General features: G+C 40.0%; 1 protein-coding gene across 1 annotated transcript in view; it reads left to right on the forward strand.

Annotated features, from left to right (window-relative positions):
* Positions 1-412, forward strand: part of LOC307251822 (alpha-1,6-mannosylglycoprotein 6-beta-N-acetylglucosaminyltransferase B-like) — a gene marked incomplete at its 3' end in the record, with an annotated part of 116,674 nt that extends 116,262 nt beyond the window's left edge. Inside the window, exon 17 of the mRNA XM_080029242.1 lies at positions 214-412. Within this exon, the coding sequence (XP_079885368.1) occupies positions 214-412 (199 nt within the window). The remainder of the gene's footprint in view (positions 1-213) is intronic.
* Between the last annotated feature and the right edge of the window lie 22,484 nt (positions 413-22,896).

Genomic DNA, 22,896 nt, shown 5'->3' on the forward strand with positions numbered 1-22,896 from the left:
AATATAATTCATAGAAATATTTCATTCAGGTATTCATTAGGTCGATGTCGTATTGCATATAGATGTTCCATTTCTTCTGGTTTTTATTACATGTATTCCCTTTGACTCCAACCCTATAGCTTTTCCATTAAAAATGTCTAAAAAAAACCATTGAACAGTGGTTGTCTTTAGCATGTATACAGACCTCTGCTCCTCTGTTTCCCCCTCCCTCAGGTTGGACGTGCAGTGTGAGGTGGTGGACTCTGAGATCAATCACATCCTTCCAGCCTTCTCGGTGGCTCGGCGGGAGTGTGGCCTCCAGCGGGAGCCCCTCCTCTTCAGCTGTGCGGGACACTCCCCCAAATACAGGCGCATATGTCCCTGCAGGGACTTCCGCCGCGGCCAGGTGGCGCTGTGCAGACACTGCCTATAATGACGGGGGACACTTGGAAGGACAGACACACAAAAGAATCAAGACACAGAGAAGGAGAGCCATTGGCCTGAACGGGGTGTAGAGCCGTGACCTGACGTGGTGCAGTGAGGCCGCTCCCTACAAAAAACAGTAAATGTAGGATGAGGATGAGGAAGTACAGTACAGGCATGCATGGTATAAAAGAGCTTAAAGGAGGGCCTGATTGGCTGCCATCGGTTAGGTGAGGGTTTGGTTGACTGTAGTTGTTATAACAGCTGGTATGCTGTTACTGAGTATACCAGTACTGAGATTGCTGGTGTTATTAAGACCAGGGGCAAAGGCCTACTCACCATCCACAACTTTCACATTGATCCATCAGACTAAAGGATATAAGTTGCTACAAGATGTTGACCGGTGAGATGATTCACGGCTCTCTTTACACTTTTGTGTAACTGCGACTCACCAAAAATAAGGGGTTTTAGGATGGGAAATACTAATTAGAAGAAACGTGCTACTGCCGCGAAACTCAGTATTAGGACCAAAGTGTCGATACATGACAGAGTCTTCAAGTATCTTGGCTCAGAGAAGACAACCTTGGGTCAATATCCAATCTCCTCCCTGCACTTGGACAAAGGATGATGGACAGCCAGGTTATCTCCCTGGCTTTTTTCTCCCCTCCTCAAGTGATGGGAAGAGTCATTTATCAGACTGAACCCCAAGTCTGAGGCAACATCGGTCAATGCTATCAGCTCCGGTCGCGAAAAGAAAGGAGGAGGAGGAGGAGGAGGACAGAGGACAAAGATAAAGGGTACAAGATTATTTTTCAATAAATAGGCCTTGAGAGCTAACGCACGGATTTCTAAAGAGTCCTCCAGGCTTTGTGATGGAAATCAGAATAACAAAAAATTAAATAAAAAATGTGAACAAATCCAAAGTGCTCCAGTGGTGTTTATTCTGCATCTTGTCTTCACTCAGTTCCTTGGTCTCTTTTCAGGGTGAAGTGTTTCTTATTCCATTGCTCCTACACCCATATGTGATAATCAGTCTGTGGGGAGGAACGTAATGGAGCAAGTGACCATGCTGGACATTTTAGTATTTTGCTGACAATGTGTTTTAAATTTAATCTTCAAATTTCAGTATTCGAAAGGCTTTTTTTCTAATTTAGCTTATCTGTTTTACTCATCAGTACGATCAATACACTCTTGCTTTGATTAACTTTGAAGTGATTAGTGTCGTACACATCATACGTACTGTGTGTGTGTGTGTGTGTGTGTGTGTGTGTGTGTGTGTGTGTGTGTGTGTGTGTGTGTGTGTGTGTGTGTGTGTGTGTGTGTGTGTGTGTGTGTGTGTGTGTGTGTGTGTGTGTGTGTGTGTGTGTGTGTGTGTGTGTGTGTGTGTGTGTGTGTGTGTGTGACACACAGAGCCACTCTTGGTCTGACTCCCTGTGACTAAAGCAGAATGCAATGAATAATAAATCACACGTGTGAATACCAAAGTGGATTCATCAAATCCCCATTGACCTGCACTGGCATGAGGAAAACAAAAATGTCACCCCGTTCACCAGCTCACTGGGAATTAAATTTAACACCACAGGTATTTCACATTGCAATGAATACATTTTCATCTCCACAATTCATCCAATTCTTCCATCTTCTTGAGTGAAATATTTACAATGATCATAAAAAAGCACTTAGGCGCGATGCAGAAAATCAGTTCTCTCTCTTTCTCCGTCAACACAGCACATCAGAGCCAACAGGAAGGCTCCCGTATCACATCTAAGAGCATAATGTGTAATGATGTCGCATCATGCTTAATTAATTCATATAATTTACAAGCTGAGTACCAGCGCTCAGAAGATATTGCATTAGCTAAATATGTTTTCAGGGAAACACAATACCACCTGGTTCATCATTTATGTAAAGACAAAACCATCATATCTGTTTACGTTGGCTTTGTTTAACTTGTTGTTTATTCCTCTATATCGCCTGATGGCAAATGAAGTTTAAGATCAAGTTTAGGGAGCTAAAGGACTCAACACTACAGCCATTACAGACTTTACTTTGAATGAACTGCGACAAAATGTTCAGAAATATTCTCAGAAATAGATATGACAATTGTTACCGCTTGTCTGTTATGAGGATTAGAGCAAAATACATAAACACTGTACTGTACTGTAGATGCAGGCACATGGGACTGAACCACTGAAGACGGGCATTTCTTTTATGAAAACCATCAGATTTAAATGTGTGCCTATAAACTCCAAGCTTTCCATTTATCTCTGAAAAGTCTTTATCTGCTCTCAGGGTGACTTTCAGACTTTACACTTAGCCGCACCTAACAACCAGGTGGGGATTTTCTTGACTTGCCTGTGAAGGTCACAGGCTGTATGTGTTTCCATGTGTGTATATGTGTGATAGGGAGAAAGAGAGAGAGAAAAGATATGCTACACAGTATGAGACTAAACTGTTTTCATAATGCCTTCAGGCTACTATTCCAGTAGATGATTCTTTAGCAGTGAGTTTCCATGATCATCTTGGCTGAAGTCTCCATCTGGACAGAAATGCAAGTAACAAAGAAACAAATAGTGCACAAACACCATTGTATTAGTGAATCATTTAAATTGTCATTGCCAGCCACTTAATTGGTTATTATTTGTTGACTGAAAGATATTTCTTTGAAAATGCACCAAGGACATTTATTATTGTGCCATCAAGACTTAAGAATACCCAGCAGCAGTCAGGATCAGTTATCAGTTGTATCATGGTAATATTCACAGCTCAGGGCGAGGCCTGATTAAGCCTCCATCACTGATTACAGCTCGTCTGCCTTCTGCTCAAAGGAGGTTCATGTGTGACTGGACTGCCGAAGCTTTTTGTTCTCCAGCAGAGAGAAGCGTTACAGCGTATATGCAAATTCTTTAATTTCCTGTCATTGTTTATGTGAGGCTCCACACAGTAATGATTAGGCTCCGTGCGTAGCTAGCCTTGTATTCTGTGCGGGGCTCATTAAAAAGAAGACTTACGAGTCATCATGCATTCATCTCATCTTGAAAAGAAAGTTGTTGTTGTTTTTTTAATCTAGGACAAACAATTCATGTTTATGATAGTATCAGTCAGTCTCTCAAGAGCCAGAGTGTGTTTACATGTGTAGAGATGGAGAACCCTGTCGATAAGAGTATTAGTAAATTAACAGAGCCTTCATTGGAAACAGTATATATATTGATACAGTAGATAATGTGCTTTTTCACTTTCTTCTGACATTTGACAGGCCAAATCATCAGTCTATTGATCAAGACAAAGTTCAAAGTTGACCCCCTTAATTATAAGATCATCTCCTTCATGTATTTTGTATGTTCATCTTTAACCAGTGGGTTTTAAATAGAAAATACAATATTTCCACCAGGTGTTCTAGTTGAGTAGAAGTATTTAAGGAAAGCGCTGTAGTAAACGTACTTCTGTGTCTACTCTGTCTGCGCCCTTCTTTTGTTTGTATATCTACGAAACAGCTACCGAGCTTATTATAAATCCTATTTGGTCCGTCAGCTGTAAGGGAATTTGAATTAGAACCACATCCAAGCATATTATTTATGCCGTTTAAACAATAATGAATCTGTGTGGGAACAGATTGATGTATACACAGCTGAAAAATTACTCAGCCAATAAAGATATTAAATAAATAAATAACTTACAGGGAACACGTTTGTCAGAACTTGCCTTTTTTGCTCAAGATTGGAAAAAAACACATGGTTACATCAACCTGCTTAGACACGGACAGTGTATACACAGACCCCCCCCCCCCCCCCCTCCCCTCACACACACACACACACACACACACTTCTTATTTCTGAGGAACACAGTTTTTCCTTTCAAAATTCACTCACACACACACACACACACACACACAAGAAGACACTATGTAAACACACAAGAAGACAAGTCAACTTTCAACCCTAATCTAAACTAATTTTTTACTCATTTCCTCTCTCCTCCTGTTCTTTTGTTTGTTCTCACAGGTCTAATTTGCTCGCCAGACCTTTGGCGCAACAGTCTTGCTGACAAACACTTTACTTGTTTGATTGCAAATTGTTGTTGCTACGGTACATGTGACTCTATTGACAGCTTCCCCTGCTTTTTACCTCAGCGGACTACGCTATCCCCATATAGCCTCGGATTACACAACGGTACGTGTGTTTTCCTGTACATTTGTGTGTTTTTTCGTGTGTGTGTATGTCTGTCTGTCTGTAAGTTGCGAGTTCACCTACAGATGTGAAGACAAACACTCGTCTCTTTGTAGTACGCGTAGTGGTCCCATGTTTCCTGACTTGGCTCTTTAATGAAGCCGACATCCGTTTGAAGTGAAGGAGGAGGAGGATTCAGCCATCGCCTTCAGTCATGTGGTCAGATCCCCGCTGGGCTTATTCACATCAAGGTGGAGTGTGGGCCCATTTCCTGTTTCCCTCAGATGTGTTGCTATCACTGTGGACAGAAATCCCCCCCCCCTCCCCTTGATGTGCCTATACCTGAAGATTAGCAGGGTTCAAACCTTTAGGCAACTGTAGTGATGAATCGCCGCTGTGAAATTCTATTTGTATATTTACCCGTGTATGCAGTTGACAGCAATTGAGAACAGTAGAAAGATTTACATGTGTAGTGTGTGTGTGTGTGTGTGTGTGTGTGTGTGTGTGTGTGTGTGTGTGTGTGGGTGGGTGCGTGCTTGTGTGTGTGTGTGTGTGTGTGTGTGTGCGTGAATTCAATTTGTTTTGTTGTGATATACCTCCAGACCAACCAGGAGATTGGGAGAGAAATATTCAAATGGAGGACAGGGAAGGTGATGAAGAAAATAAGGGAAAGAAAGCACAAGGGAGGTGATAACAAGATGAAATTAAAAGAGGAAATGAAAGAGAGAAGGGGAAGGGATACGTAGGAGAGGGAAAGAGGGGCGAGAAATGGGAGAGAAGGAGAGACTGAGAACGGAGCCACTCGAGGTCGACTGCGTCCTCGTCAATAATGCATAGGTAATTGGCTGACTCCTTCCGAGCCCTCAACGTGAGCCTGAATAAATGAAGTTGTGTGTAAATAAAAGTGCTGCTCAAAAAGAGCAGCAAATCAATGACTGAATCCCCAGATGAGAGGGTGAATGAGAAAGAGAAAAAAAAACAATCCCCCTCCTCCCTTCCCAACTCTCGCCTTCTTCATTTCCTTCGGTATTGAATAACGAGGCAGGCTGCATGTGGCTCAGAGCACTGTGAACAACATGCTGTGCAGAGAACGCCTTGGGAGCTGTGTGTGTATGTGTGTGTGTGTGTGTGTGTGTGTGTGTGTGTGTGTGTGTGTGTGTGTGTGTGTGTGTGTGTGTGTGTGTGTGTGTGTGTGTGTGTGTGTCTTTGTGCATGCATGTGTGTGTTTATTAGAGAGCATTTCTTCCGTCTTTGTTCTTTAACAAGCCTCCTGCCCTCCCTCGCCACAGCAACTCTGCCTGTATCTCCTCTCTAACCATGTTTCACCCTTGATGATGCCTCTGTTCTTTACACTCCTTTTCCAGCTCTCATCCTTCCTCCAACTCTCTGTCCGTCCGGCTTCAGTCCAACCTCTTTCATAACTGGTGTTAAAACTGATAAGGGCCTCCTCCTCAGGGAGCAGCGCTAATGATGCTGAGAACGAGCGAGAGAGAGAGAGAGAGAGAAGCCTGCATCAAAAAAAGTTGTTTCAACAGTGGTAGTCTGGGCACAATAGGGTACATGCTGTGGTAAGGTGGGAACTGAAATGCTGGCTGGCTGAAGTGAAACCTTCAGGCCGCGTTCTTCAAAGGGCACAAGCACTAACAAGAAGAAGGGGGAAAAAACTTCACCTTAAAGGTTAACTATGCAACATTTTAATGAGGGGGCCGTGAAGTAAGCAGGGTCGTGGCGTGAAATAGCAGGGAGGAAACAAGTTTGTATACACACCACCACACATTTTAGTGGGACAGAACTGATTATTGAGGGATTATATTTGTGTGACTATCATTTCTGTTTCATGAAAATGTTGCAAAGTGTGCCTTTTAAGAAAAACAGTTTCAGCTAAATCTTTATTTTTGTGCTTTCTTCAAATGTTTTATATAAAGCCACATTGTGCAGAATATGAAATATGTCAAACATTAGCACCCCCTTGTATTAATAAAAAAAACTGCGACACACAACATATACTCATACATGGGATATTCCCATACAATACGCCCAATATTGGAACAGTGAAAGTGACGTAGCAACCCAGTCGCCAGAGAAAATTAAAAATTGTTGTCTCTGAAAACGTGGAATACGTACACGTAGGCATATCAAAGTTGTTGGCCTTCTCTTCAGGATATTGTGATACCTCCACTCAAACACACACTCACCACACTAAAGGAACCACAGTCTAAGAGCAACAGACATCATGCAAAGCCTTTCCTCGTATAAACTGTCTCTTCAGCTAATGGCACTAATGCAGCATTGCAGCAATTTGTTTCAACACAATCAGAGGAAAGTAATGCCCGACTCAAGTTAAATGTCCGCTCTGAGGTTTACAAGCATCAAAACAAATACATTTCAAAATAAAAGGTCAGTCACCGGCGGGGGATTTCGAAAATAATTGTTTGCTAATTGTGTTTCCCCTCTTGTCTTGTTTAAAGGACAGAATCATTGCTTCAAAAGAGAACTAGAGAGGAAGGATGATGAAACACTGTAGTGGAGCTGAGAGCCGGTAGAGAGGCAGGCCTTGAGCTCTTCCTGCTGCCCAGTGAGGGTGCTCAACAGGAGGGCTGTGGAGAGGACGAGGCCCCTTCCAAAAGGATGGCCCTTCTGAGTGTGTCTTTTAATATTCATCCAACGCTTCCTTTGTATGAATCCAACTGCACACACTGACCAGATCACATGACATAAAAAGGGAGGCAAAAAAGCCAGGACGGCAAGTAAGCAGTAAAGGAAGGAACAAAGACCGAAGGTGACAGTTATTTACCTACTGGGAGCTATCATGTGAAAAATGGTAAACTGAAATGTTCACAGAGTTGACCCAAAATTTCCCCTGTACACAAAGATGTTGAGTTGCACTTTAATCCTGCAGCCATGGCTGGACAATAACCTGTGTTTTATGACAGCATCATCCTCATCTTAGATGTGTTGTCTAGTTGTGAATCTAAAAACGTTCCTTGAACACATACATACACATTTACTAAAAGAGATTATTACCCCTGTTTTGACCATGACTTACAAACTCAGATTTCTCTTTCTTCCTTTAACCTCATCTATCTATCAATCTATCGATCAATCTACCAATCTACACATTACCTCTAGAAAGCTAGGATAGGATTGTTGACATAACACTGTCAGTGGCGGTCACTACTAGTAACACACTGTTTAAATGAATCTAACGTCTAATGTCATAATATGTCCTAATCTGCCAGATAGACTGAACACATTTGATACAGACCCTTAAAGCAACCTGTCCCCCATTGGAGCAAAAGTGTCAGACATGACAGCTGCTGTGAGAGAGTTGACACTAAAAACCTGCTCATCTGCATTATGGAATAATGTTCCATAATTTTTCAGCCTAGATATCCCCATTGAAGAAAACAATGGACTTTGACTATTTCAAACACCAACAGTAGTTTTGGCGTCCCTTGCAATCAAAGCTCAGAGGCTTCAGTTAATTTCCAGAGTGGCTATTTGGTTCTAATGTGTAACAATCACTTTGGGAGAATGTAGAAGATCTCTAACTGCAGCAGATGTGGCAGTAAAATGGGCTCACTAAAAATATAGAATACAGCATCCAGTCAATCAGTGGAATGTGGTAAACATTACAAACAGACAAAGTAAGAGGATTTACCAAAGGAATTATTCAGAGCTATGAAAGGGAAGTTTTCAGGACATGAAATCATTCAGCTTGTTCCAACAGAATCGTATCTCCTATCTGTGACCAATTTTATAGACTGACCTCTGGTTTAAGAAACACTGCAGCGAGACATGTTTTCATGTGTGTACTGCCCATAGAAACACTGGTTCTAATTATAGCTTTGCTTATTGTGTGTGTGTTTGAGAGAGAGTGTGAGTGTGAAAGAGAGAGAGAGAGAGAGAGAGAGAGATGCTATTCATGCATGGAACTTGGAGCCTCCTCTAAAGCAGAAAGCAGCTTTGATCAGCCGAAAGCTTCATACCAAAAGGAAATGATGGATCAAGTTGGAGGGCAAACAAGAATGGAAACACACCCACCCACACACACACACACAGTCAAATCCAGGTCCAGGTCTTTTATCGGAAAAGGGACTGAAGGGTGCCACTTATTCCCCTCTCATATAAGTACACATCCACCTTCCACACACATTGTAAATGAATCTTCAAAATAAAAGCATGGTCATGTCAGCCCCAGTAGATACGTGTTGAACTTTGAGGGTTGTGTCGACGAGATGGGACTCAAATAGCTCAGCCATACATCTCTACATGACAGCAGAGATGAATACAAGGAGATTGCTTGGCAGAAACAAACTGCCACTTGGGACACTGTAAAGCCTTGAATGATAGCCAAATATATTTACTCACCGTACTGTATTGTAGCCTTCAGGGCATTTAAGTAGGCCTATACCGAAGAATAATAACCTTCTTTTTTGTTAGTACAATCTAAAGGGATAATTGGGGAACCTATGCTTTGCTGAAATCCAATTTGTTGTTTATATTTTCTGAGTTTGACTCTTGTTCCGTTATAATGGGTGGTTAAATCCTTTATCCTTATTAGTTTTATCCCAGTTGCCGGTCCCTCTCCCAGCTGACAGAAACACTAAACAACATTCTAAAGTAAGATCTTGTCAGGCCAATTCTATTCCTAAGTAGTTTTTATTTTAAAAAAAACAGCAGATGGTTGAAACTTCATGATGGATTGATCATGTATATTCTGTCATTTATAAAGATCCAAAAAGAGGTAATGGCTTTTTATGTACTGTATTTATTATTGTAAGTAGGGAACCATTGTAGCCTAATTTTTACAGAACAAGCAAATATAAATCTGTGCTGTAGGTGTGAGGGAACTCAATCTTTCGGAATCTTTCGACTCCGTGAGAGTGGTGAGTGAATCAACTCACTGAAATCAGGTGTGTGTGGCACTGATTGGCTTTGATTGAGCCCAGGTGTGGGGAGTTTATATATGCCCTGCTAATTATTTCACCGTCAGAGGTAGTGAGAGGTTCTCCCTGGTGTCTAGCAAGTTCTCGGTGTAGCTATAAACACAAACTCAGTGCTTTGAGTGTATTTGATGTCTATTGCCTTTTGTTTTGGGTTTTCTGTGTCTCCTGAGGGGTGTTTCAAGAAGCGGGTTTTGAGGCAACTCTGAGTTTTTTCGCTCTGAGTTAGTGGAAACTCTGGGTTTTCCGTTTCAGGAAGCAGGTTCAGCGCAACCGAGAGTCAGTTACTGCGACAACATACGCCGTGGGTCTAACCTGTCAGATAGGTGGTTAGCGCCAACTGAAAAAAGAGTCACTGTCACAACGCGTTCCTGTACAGTTTAAAGTAAAATCACTCCATAGAAATCTCCATCATGATGTTTTTATCATTTCCTGATGATTTTACGTTTGATCGACCATTTATCTGATCATCAGCCTTGTTCTCAGCCCTGGTGTCGTTCATATAGGCGGCCACCTTACACATCGTGAACATGCTTCAGATTAATACACCTATTTATATTGTATGTATATCGTTATTTTTTTTATTAACAGGAGTTTTTTAAATGTCTGTGCCACTGAACAGATTTCTGTCGGGTTTAAATGTAATTCTGCGGCTGCACGCGATCGTTACTGTTCACTTGTGTGATCCCAAAGTCCCCTACGAGCCTTGTTAAATAGCCTAATATGAATATAGAAATGATATAATAATTTTAACTGATCACTTGAGGAAAATGGATCTGGTAATAAATCAATAAGCTCTACAATGTAAACTGACACCTAATTTGTCTGATGTTATTTCTTTCACTACCCATTTAAAAGAAGCAACAGTCTGTTTACTGCACAGTATTATAACGTGCCTACATATTATAGGCCTACAGCGAATATAAAACACTGTCAGCAATGCTGTCCCGCGCCAGCTTAATATTTTTGCTGCTACTGATATGCTTAACTTTTTAAATTAGACTATTGCTTCTCATACGGAAGCATAATGATTCTCTTGACAAACATTTTTTGCTAAAAGAAAATCTGAATTGCAGAGGTAATTAGATCAGAGTTATGAGATAATATCCCCATTAATTCTTCTCCATACCATAAACTCATTCGTTAATATTTCTAACTCTAGCGGGAGGAGAGAAGTTGTTTTTTTGGGGGTTTTTTTAGAAGTGGGAGGATCAAGCATTTGTTTCTCCTGTTTCCATGGTGAATCATGTTATCAGCGATCCATTGATGATGGCTTTTACGCACGCTCTCAACCCAGAGTGAACACGCTCAGAATTGATTGACCCAATGCTGATCCATTGTTCTGAAACCGATAACCCAGAGTTGCTCATCTCTGAGTTGACCAAGTCGGAGTGCAGGATTAAACTCAGAGTTTGTAAACCCTGCTACCTGAAACACCCCTCTGGACAATTTTGGTTTTAAGTCAGCTGCTTGGCAGCAGTGGTTCAGTTAGTCCTTTTAGCGCTTTATTGAAGCCTGCAATGGCTCTATACAGTTCCGTTGTTTTTTTCTCCCCTTCCCCATCTACGCTCGTTCGGCCTTCATACGCGGTCTCTGGATTGGGATATAGCTATTGTCCGCTCTGTTCAGAGCCCGCAAGGACACAAACGTCTGCAGATTTCAGAGATGTGTGTGATTAGACATAAACATAACGTCGGCTTCCTGGCACAAATTAATAGTCCCCTAGATGTGGGCGCGCGTACAAACAAACAAACAAACAAACAAACACACTCACACAATCACACTGCGGACTGTAATCAAGTTGTATTCAAGAATGCACAACCTATGGATTCACCAAATAAATGCCATTATATAGCCTATATTTGCCCAAAGACATAGTAAAGAGACAGACAAACTGAATTATGGTGTGGTAGGTATATATTTTAGTTCGATTTAAATTTATTTTCAATATTAAAACCATCATTTGGATTTTCAATTAATAAAAATACTAATTTTAAATGTAGGCTAGATATACACCTTCTGTCATTTATCTTTCCGTTCATACAACAATATACAGAGAAACTTCAAATTTTTCTTGCATATTCGAATGGTAAAATTAATCGTGATTAATCCACAGAATCCTGTGATCGTTTGACAGCCCTAATTTTTATTAATTGAAGTCCTTGCTTTGTGAGACCTAAATGTGGCCCTAGGCTATGCACAACAGGACATTTTCATTTATTTTACCGTTGACATTTTACATTCTTTTGAGGTGACCCTGCCTCATAAATGCTCCAGGCACAGAATCATTGTAATTGATACAAACATTAATGAAACTCTTTGTAGGTGATATTAACACAAGTGCTTAATTAGCTAGTTCATGTAGTCAAGCCTCAGGCTATTTATTTATACAGTATTTTCCCAGTAGTTCCTCTGCCTCAGTACAAAGCAGGACAGCTGGCTTCTCTGAATTTGCATTTACTTCATAAAATATTCCTGTCATTGACTTCAATGCTGAACGTAAAACTGAACAACGTGTCTATGAGCAAACAACGCAGATGGTGGAGAAAAATATCCGCAAATTATTATTCGTTATTTTACACTTTTATGAGTGTCACTTTCTGTAAGCTGTAGCTGTATATGTATATTACACATAGAATTTTCTTTACTTTTCTACAAATGTGCATTTAAGAAAGGGTGCATTTGACTCCTCCTTGAAAATCAATTAATTTTGCCAGTGTGCCTGTGCTTTCATATTTGCATATATTTATGAGGATAAAAAAACAGTAAGAATTATTTTTCTATCATATTATAGTATTGTTTAGTTATTTTGGGATACATTTGTTGTTGGGATTTAAACTAAATGAAATGAGGAAGTGCGAAATCTCAAATACTTACACGTAACCAAAGTAAGAGCCACAAACAAAAAGAAAACAAGATATCAGAACATGGCAACTCCGATTCTCATAACCTCCCTTCATCCTTTGGATTAAAAATTTGATAGTTCTATGAACTCCAAATGCTATCAAATTGACAGAATGGCAGATGTTTTTTCAACAAATTGTGCACAAAGATGTTTTAAGATCATAGCTTTAACCTTACAGCTTTGTTCTCTGCATATATTAATCCCAGACTTTATATACACAGTAACCTAATGCCTATATCCTTAAAGGCTCAAGAAGAGGTGTGAATGTCGATAGTTAGCCTGCTATCGGTGTATGAATGTGTGTGTGAATGGTAACGTGTAAATGGGAACAGGTCTCCCTTGAAAAAGAGTCTTCGGACTCAATGGGATTTACCTGTATAAATAAAGATTAAAAAAAAAAAAAAAAAAAAAGTGACAGAAACAGTCCTTGTAACTGTGCATCTTTGATATAGAAATGGGCAAAGGTTGGTCATCCAGGTTAGCTTAGCTAAAACACTGGTTGTCATGCAGATCAAAATATATACTTTACAACATCACTAAACACTCCTGTGTGCTTGTGGTGATATGTACCACGGTATTTTGCGCTCTATATTTTTACACATTCTGTCATTTAAAAACAAAATACATACTGTAAGGAAACCAGGAATGTGCCTGTGACGGTCACTTATGTATTCTAAAATTACATAACTTGAGGAGAAAAGCTAAAAACATAATAATAATTGAACTATTCCTTCAACACTAGTGCTGACAGATTACCTAGTTACTTGGATGAAAGTTTTAAGGGGATTTAAAGAAAGATTTACAAAACTTTCAACTGAAGGAGCTGTCACAATGAGTGTGGGAAACAGAGCTATGCTCAGATATATGATATTTATCCCTTGAGGCATTTAAAAGTACCGTATTTTCCGCACTATAAGCCGCACTGGACTATAAGCCGCAGGTGTTATAATGTTTAATTACCATATGTAAGAATTCGTGCACAGAGGGGATTGTCGGGAAAGAGATGGCTGCTTGAGGAAGCTACCATTTATTAACATTTCAACAAACAAGTTGCATATTTGCATAACGTATTCAAGTGTTACCATTTAGTGCAATAGCTACTAGGGATGGGCACGAGTGTTTTCACTACTCGTGTGATTGCTTGCATTCCTCGAGGATCAATCGATTCCTCGTTAAACTTTTTTAAATTTTTAGAACGCAGCGCATCTGTCTGCAGAACAACGGTTCATCGCAATAAAGCGCTCAATGCTTATTGTCAAACAGTCACAGTTACCATATGATTGTAAGGATTTATTTTCCACAAGTTTAAAACACATTTTCCTAACTGAAAGTAATTAAATAAGCGGGCCACAATTTAAACCGATCGAGTAGGTCTGCGGTGGAGAGAAAAAAAGAGAGAGAAAAAAAGCATGGGCTGTAGTTGGCTAACAATCAAAATAGACACAATTTAAAATAAGAAGGGCAGCAAATACAATAAAATTATTGTCCTACAATTTAAACACATAGATAGGCTAAATAACTCACCAAAGCAGTAGAAGTAGTATATCCAACCACGTAATGCTCACTCCGTGTCCGTGACTATAATTAGCCTACCGCGACTAATTCCTCGTTAACGGAACGTTACACCGGTTGGCTTTTGAATCTCAATCCTATATTCCATAATAAAGGCTTCTTAACTGTCGTTTGCTCGAATGTGCCCGAAGTCAGCCTGGCTTCTTTACGTGACTTTCCAAGTTTTCCAGCACCGCATTCAGCTCCGCGGTGCTGTGGAGACCACACACTGGCTGCGCTGCACGGAGGTGGCAGTTATTTGCGGTTGCTGTTTGACACAACGCTTAGTTTATTTAACTTGGATCAAAATATTTAATTTTGTTAAACTTTATTTTATCCGTTTTGTGCCGTTTTGTACACGTATATAATATTTTAAAATAGGGGCGGCCCGCCGGCCGGCCTAAAGGCTACAAACACTAAAAAAAAAAAAAAAACTATTTTCCTCATCCACCAATCGAGATCATTTGAAACGAGGAGTACTCGAGTACTCGATTACTAACGCCCATCCCTAGTAGCTACAGAACATATACTGTGCTGTGTAATAACGGGGAAAAAGTCGCGGCTTGTAGTCCGAAAAGTACGGTATTCTAGAGTGTGGAGACATAAAGAGGCAGAATTTCCCAACAGCACCGTGACCTACAGGTTTAGATCCTCTGCATCGACATCATCCATTCACTCTCTGTACAGTGGGTTTTTTTTCGCATCTCAAAGGAGTCAGAAAGGTTTTGTCTGTGTGAAAGCCTTTGCTTTAAGGTGACGAGAGCAGTGTCAACTAGGACAGGAGAGCTCCCTTCTGAGGCACTCTCTGATATATCTCCCTTATCTCCCGTCTCTGTGCTGCTACAGATAATCCTTTACTCCTTTTTAAACTCTCTTTTCAAGGTTTTAGTTGGCAACCTCTGGGCTAAATAGGCCTTAGTCACTGTGTTGATTTTCAGATAAAGGATATCGAGCAGTGACACAGAGAAGGCTGTGTTTACATTTCCAGGCATATGCCTCTCGTTAACCCTGGGCTCTGTGGCGTCCTCTTTTGGAGCACAGAAAGCCTCAATCTTAATGAATAGGTTCAAGCTTCCCTGTCAGGTTTTTTTCACAAACCTCAGTTGTACGTCCATGAGCACGAACCCATACAAAGTTGGCAGATGCAACAGAGGCCATCACAAGCAGCAAACAGAAGGACACATACGGCACTGATGTTCTGCACTCCAGCCAGGATTTCAACAAAGTCACGGCCACTGCACTCTTCTCAAAGTAACTGTGCTAATAAATTCAAAATCTTCCAGGAATGTTTTTTTCTGTATTTTCTATACTTTTCACCACAAGTGTGTTGGGTATGAGGTCACAAATTTAACTTTAGCATGGAGTAGTGAGAGAACCAGTCAAAATTATGTGGAAAAAAATAAGAGAGTGATGTTAGTAATGTTGTTATTTCTTACCAAGCCAATGGAAAGACTTATCCCCTGGTCGTCATTTTCATACTTAGGAAAGAGGGAAAAGCATAAAGGCCGGAGGTGCTGTCCAGCTAACTGTAGAGCTACTGTCTGTGTGCAGTCAGCATATAGTCAAACCATCACATGTGCACATACAGTATGACGCAAGGCAAAAATTCACATTGCTTTGCGTCTATTTTAAACTTAAAGTGTATTCAGCTTTTTTGATCCTCATGATCCCCTACTTGTCTGTACTGTGTGTGCGCTGAAAACAAAGCTAGTGTTAATACACTACCTAGGCTCTGTAAACTGGTATGTAAACAAAGGGTATGTAAACAAAGGGGGCCCACCATAGTTAGCAACTTGCCTGTTTACAGAACCGGTGGCATTGTCTTATGGCAGAACCTGTCACATCTGTGATTGACATTCTTGTAGGCAGCTGCTTGACAGGCGTTGTTGAGGGACAAAAGAAATTCTGTATTATTGTTTAACGTTCTAAGAAGCAATTTGCATACGAAATGGTTGTGAGACATTTAGCTCAAATTTGTTATATGGACAAATGTACTGTGTTCTAATTACTAAATTACTTCTTAATTAATTACTTCCTTTTAATAATTATTTAAGCAAAGAAAAAACAAATAAGTTAGTATTAAAAATAAAGCGTTTTTGTGTTTGCCGAGTTCGGATTTTGACTGGCATTGTGGAAAAACAATAATGGGATGGCATCATTATCTGTCACATTGTCCTTCACATTCAGTACACTTCGCTCCCGGCCTTTTGCTGTCCCCAGAGGTTTCTGCCACAGAGACGAGAAATAATCAGAACTCTGCCAAGTTGATGCCACATTAGAAACATCGAACTCCAGATTCCCTTTACATGCACCAAGCTGATGTTTTCAGAGTGGTATCTGTAATCCCACAGTGTATTTTCCCCTGCTGAAGTTTTCAGACCTGTATCTTTGTCTTCTCATTCGCCTGAGGACTGTCATTCCCCGTGGATGTACAGTCAAGATCTCACTTTCTTGAAGTTTTTCTCTATTGATGCTGTACTGAGTATGTGCTTTACTCTCAACTCTTTGTTTAATTTAAAACTGAATTTACTTACCTAGATTGAAATGCTAATTTAATTTCACTCAAAGACCATTTTCAAATCAAATCCCTATATTTAAACATATATTTATATTATATTATATTTAAATATTAATTTTATAATTAATAGACCAATTTATTGTAGTTCATGTTCATGTTTTCCGTCAACCAAAACTTATCTATATGCTACCTTATTTACCACATATGTTGTCATTGAAGTCTGGTTACACGGATCCAAGAGACCAGGTAAATGGTCTGCTTTTCCACCTTAATGGACAAAGCACTAAACCGTCAGTCTACCCCAGGGCAGCTGTGGCTACTCTCGTAGTTTACCACCACCGGTATGACTGTGTGTGGACGAATTGAACCAGGAACCATGTAAGCGTCTTTGAGTGCCTAGGCAATAAAGCGCTATATAAAACCTATCAATTATTATTATTATTATAAACATTTAGGTCAACAATGTGGCATATTTATGTGGACTGCTGTACTTGTTCATTAATGTGCATTGTCCTGAAATAAATAAATAAATAAATAAATATTAATCGCAATAATAATTGACCTTTTCTGCATGTGAGTCAACTGACACATCAATGTAGGCTGAATTGCAACATCATGAAGAAATCATGTCATGACCTCGACAGCACAGCATGTGGTGGTGTTAAGCAGCAGTATAGGACTTGCTGAGAAAGCTAAACAATGGTTGCCCTCTCCTCCCATATGAACCTCTCCTCTTAGTATATGAGATAAAATATGTTTTGGGTGGGTAACCACAGTCATCACAAAGCTGTGATCTCCACTTCACAATTGTCCCCAACAGAAAACGTGTGATGGCTACTAAAGGAGTAGTAAGTGATATGTTCTGTTAATATATGTGTTAAATCACTCTATATTTATACAGCAATCTCTTAAACAGTATGCACAGTTCATAACACAGGTCTCACAGTCATTCAGCCTGGCAATAATTGCCAGATAAAATTTAAAATATCCCGCTCGTTTTTATCCAATCAGGAGACAGAGCGCTATAAAGAGGCGGGTCTCTGTGCCTGTGAACGAAGACAGCTGCCTGTTTATGTGGTGGTGACGTAAGGACGAGGGAGGGGACTGCTAACTGCAGTCACTGACAGGAAGTTAGCTAAAAGGACCACATCACTTCTCCTTTAATAACTTGAGTAATAATGGTGAAATTCTCTGCGGCAGCTGTAGTGCTCAATTACACTGAGCAATACGGGAATGGGAGTGTCATCTATCCCGAACGTTGGCCACAGGATACCCACTTCCTGTCTCCCTTTTGATGCTCCAAGGAATTTTGTTGGCCAGCAGGTATACGGCAATACGGTTTTACTGCTGTAACAGCCGCGGCAACAGAGCAGTCATTGAGATCCAGGCAACCACCTGGCACTTCAAGAAAGCTCCCTGTGGCACAAGGGCACGGTGCAGCCAACAGCTACATAACAGGCCTCCGGGCGTAGTTGCACTTTGCTGCCCCCAAAATATGACATTCATCCAAATACAGCATCTGAAAGATTTTGGCAGACAGAATGTGGTAATTGAATAAACATCACTGAGGCTGTCAGGGTCATCGTCATATAAAGAGATATATACAGTAATTCGACTTAAGATTCATTTCCAGAACCAATTATTCTCTGCAAAGAGGCCATTGTTGAGAATGTTCCGACTGGTTAATGGAAAGGTGAAACAAGGGCAGTATTGGTTCAATGATTTCGCAGAATTCCAGGGTATGCATGTTCTGCTTAAGGCAGGTGGGGCATAAAAAGAAAAAGCAAATATAAGTCATGGTATTTAAAGCTGCACAAACCAATATGTTTTTATTTACAAATGATCACTGACTACATGCAATGTGAACTCAAAATTACAAACCTCAACAGAATTATAACCGGACTCTGCAGTTCCCCTCAGTTCCACGGAGCGTTAAGCGGTTTTCAGTTCATTGTTTGGATTTTACGGACAGCTGCTTTACTGTCCTCTCCGGCAGCTGATACATGCTGTATACATAACACAATACAAAGTGGTTGTCCTGCATGTTTTATAAGCATGTATAAGAATATGCCTGAAATGTTGTGTTGACTTTTTCACAAGGTAGGCGACTGAATGTACTGTATATGACAAGTGTATGAAGAGATTTGATATAAAGGAGGGGTGTGACCAAATAGCTGTCATGTTTTAGACATCCATCAATACTGTATGTTTTACCAAATAAAACTGTCTACTGCTGCTGAAATACATCCAATCAAGAAAAACAGCAAAGGATTCATGAAAGCCTAAATATCATACGCTACATATCATATTATAGACCTTCCCTCTCTTCTCTCCTACAATACTACAATAACATTTGTACTAACCCTGAAGCAAGCAACAACAACAAAAAGGATACTCCTCTAGCAACGATGGAGTTGTCCTCTAAAGAGCCCTATACTGTTGGCATGGTGCTTTTGTGTCTCCCTCAAGGCTGCCAGTGCTTCTCTGATTCCCCTCAATTATCTTATTGTCCTTCATTCAGACAGAAGCTCTTCAATGCAGCCCCATAATTTTTCTTTAGATTTTTTTTTTTACCAGGGTGGCCACAGAAAATGTCACAGTGAGTGAGAGACAATATTGAAGTTTAGGGAGAATGACAGTGAACGGGAGCAAAAAAGTATTCAGTGGTTAGTAGGAAAATAACCGTTTGTGTTTACCTCCATGTACAAAAATGACATTTCATTTTTATACATTTCGTTTTTTATAGTTGGTTTGTTCTGATTTAGACAGACCTGCATTTGGATTATCACTCTGATCTCTGATGGACAAGTAAAAAATGGCTGAACGTCTTTTAGATGATTCTCTGCCATAGATTTATTTCCCAGTGACATATTGTTAAGACAAACAATAATGTCTTAGTATGTTATAAGAAAAGGCCGGGATAACAAGATATGCAGATCAGAGACCCAACTGATAAATAAATAATACATCACTGTGCATAAAACAGTGGAAATTAATGCTGCTTTTTAGTTTTTGTTTGAGGACTTCAGAAGCTTTTAACTCTCAGCCCCGCACAGATAGCCCCGTCCTCCATTGGTGATCAAATGAAAATTCAAGTGGGTGGAATCCAAGAGTATCTTGATATTCAAGAAATTCCATCACCTGGTTTAGTAACACTCAAATTATTGGAACTGATATGACCCAGCAAGATTCAACAGCCCCCTACAAAAGATATTGTGTTTTACAATAACAACCTTAGTAAAAGCCCTGTTAACATTGCTTTAATTATGTCATCTCCCTACAGTCACACACAGCATGTGGGGCCCCTGCAGCTCCATCTGATCATGAGCTGTAGGGTCCCTAGTGATTATTCCAGCCACCTCCTTTGAAGAGACCCTTCACTGCAGGCGGATGAGGGCCGATCCATCTGCTCTCAGCCAGCGAGATAAACACAGATGTTAGCAAGCCAGAATGTCCACTTACAGCCAATCACATAGACAGTCAGACTGATTGAGATGAAACCCAGAGTGCAGGGTGTGTGAGTGATTCAGCATTGTGTAACTCTACCCTTGTTGTCTCTGATCTATACAGCTAGGAGGATCTGGAAATATAGATAAGTAAAGTGACACATGAAAAGTCTTATTGAAGTGTAGGGACACCACTTGCCACTAGAACACCATCAATCTATCTTGACATTGATTATGTCTTTAACTCTACTGGGTGGATGAACATCATTCTTCCAAAAGATATTTCCTCATTTAGTGTTTTGATGATGATGGTGGAGAGTGCTGTGTAACACTTGGGTTCACATGTTCCCTTAGAATTTTAATTGGGTTGAAATCTGGTGGCTACGAAGGCCATAGCATATGATTCATATCATTTTCATACAGAACCAATCAGTAACCCCTAGTGGACTTTGGTTGGGGGCATAGCATCCTGGAAGCGAAACACTTCATGGATGATAAGGTTTCAGCATAGGATAGAGTAGGATAGCATAGCATAAAGATAGAGTTTGGTTTGAATTCATTTGAGCACCTGCCCTTCTATCATTTGGCAAGAAAACTCATAGATCTCACACAGAGATCCCTGTGAGACTGAACCATGTGTATGTCAGGAGGGACAGTTGAGATGAAAGAGAAAATGCACAAAATCTGTCTTTGACCTTTGACATGACTCATGCTCATTTGTATCATTAAGGTATAAATGTGATATAAAGGTGATATATCAAGAATTTTACTTTGCTGTGGGTTAGAGCTTATCCTCTTGCCACCATCTACAAAACCATCTCAATCATCTAAGCCTGCTCAGCTAGTTTTACAGATGCCACAGAGCATGATTGAATGTTAATAGCTTAATTGTACCATGCAGTGCCCCTGTGTTAAAGCCTCAGAACTGATTATGTGTGTCCACTCATTTACAGGTGAAACTCGAAAAATTTGAATATCATGCAAAAGTTCATTTATTTCAGTAATTCAACTTAAAAGGTGAAAATAATATATTATATAGACTAATTACATGCAAAGTGAGATATCTCAAGCCTTTATTTGTTATAATTTAGATTATTATAGTTAACAGCTTATGAAAACCCTAAATTCAAAATCTCAGAAAATTTGAATATTACATGAAATCAATAAAGAAGGGATTTTAAATACAGAAATGTCGGCCCTCTATAAAGTATAATCATCCATATGTACTCAGTACTTGGTTTGGGCCCCTTTTGAATGAATTATTGCCTCAATTCCAATTCATTTTCCATGATATTCCATGAGTATCACCTGTATATAGGTTTTACCTTTAATTTGTACACACACACACACACACACACACACACACACACACACACACACACACACACACACACACACACACACTCACACTGTATTTCATGTTCATCCCGACTGTGAAAAGCTTTTTGACTGCAATAAAGCCCAATAAGGGTAAGGACAATAGCCACTGAAGTGTGAAAAATCCCTTTTCCTCCACCTATCTTTGATGTCCCTCGCCTTCCAGTTTGTTTGGAGGTTGAAGTATACTATAGATCTTATGTCTACATCTACTGTATACTTTCTAAGCCTTCAAATGTGTAAACAACTTCTGTATACTGACACATCCACTGAAACTGGGTCACCACTCTTTGTCTTACAGAAAATGCAGATGATTTGTTGTTTTTATATATTTCCCCTTTGAACATTCCCCAGTTTGTCCTCTGAACTTCTGTTTATTATTTAGAATCTTAGCAGCCTACTTTCTTTCAGACCGTGGAATCATCTTGAGTTTCTTTGTCAAGTGTGTGCACATATGTACATATGCACAAATGAGAGTCTGCACACATACACCATCAATGTATACAGTGTGCTGAAGCATGCGTACATGCTTACAGTAACACCTTTGAAGATATATGAAGTGACTGAAGGTGCAGAATGCCCGCTATCTAAAGTAGTTTTTAGTCATAAAAAGGCAGTAGCAATCTTCAGCTCTTCTTAATAACAATTGTTTTCTTTCTTGCTACCATCATGCTGTTTTCAGCAAGGAGCTGTCAAAGGGTACCACAGAGTGTGTTTGCCCTATATTGTAATTGTATTATCATCCCTCCAACAAAATAAATCACTTCATGGTGCAGACAGGTGCACAGCTGGGGTAGTGGGAGGGACACTTTACTTCTCTCGCTCACTATCATCTCCCTATACCCCAGATTAATGTCTCTGTGCAGCTCTGTTGAAAAGTGTCCCAGTTTGGATGCCGCACAGTCGGAGTGCTATAAATGGCTATGATCCCAAACCAGAAACTGTGGGGCAGCCACACTACCAACAATAGGGGTCACACTAGGATTCATTTAGACAAGAGTTGGTTGAAAGACAGAAAATGCTCTGAAAAAGACAACAGATAGAGAGAATGCATCATTAGCCTGAAAGTAAAGTACAACAAGTACATCATCTGTGGAAATTTAAGGAAACTGTCATTTTGCACGAATGGCAATTCACATGATAAAAGTACAGCATTGATGTACTTGTCTGCTTGCTTAGTGTCCCTGTGCAGTGTCCCAATGAAAGGGGACTCATTCTTCAAATCATAGCATTTTGTCACTTTAACTTGTCCATCACCTTCCTCAGGCTCCTCCTCTATAGCTATATTAAAACATTGTTTTAGACAAAAACTAATAACCATCCTCCATTTATTGAGTAGCTACTGATTACTTTTTGTAGACAATTATAGATTGTGACTTAGAATATTACATAAGCTATGTGTTGACATGCCCCCAATAAATGTAAGAACTTGTAAAGTTGTACTTTATATTTGCGTGTCCTCATGGGATATTTAATGGAGATTTGGGTATCAGTCAGTGGTTCAAATCAAAAAAGAGGGATTATTGTATCAGAGAGAAACTGGTTGAAGAAAACAAGAAGAAGGTTGCAGCAACCAAATATGGAA

This window comes from Ammodytes marinus (genome assembly GCF_949987685.1).
Source record: "Ammodytes marinus genome assembly, chromosome: 6".
NCBI lineage: Eukaryota > Metazoa > Chordata > Actinopteri > Uranoscopiformes > Ammodytidae > Ammodytes > Ammodytes marinus.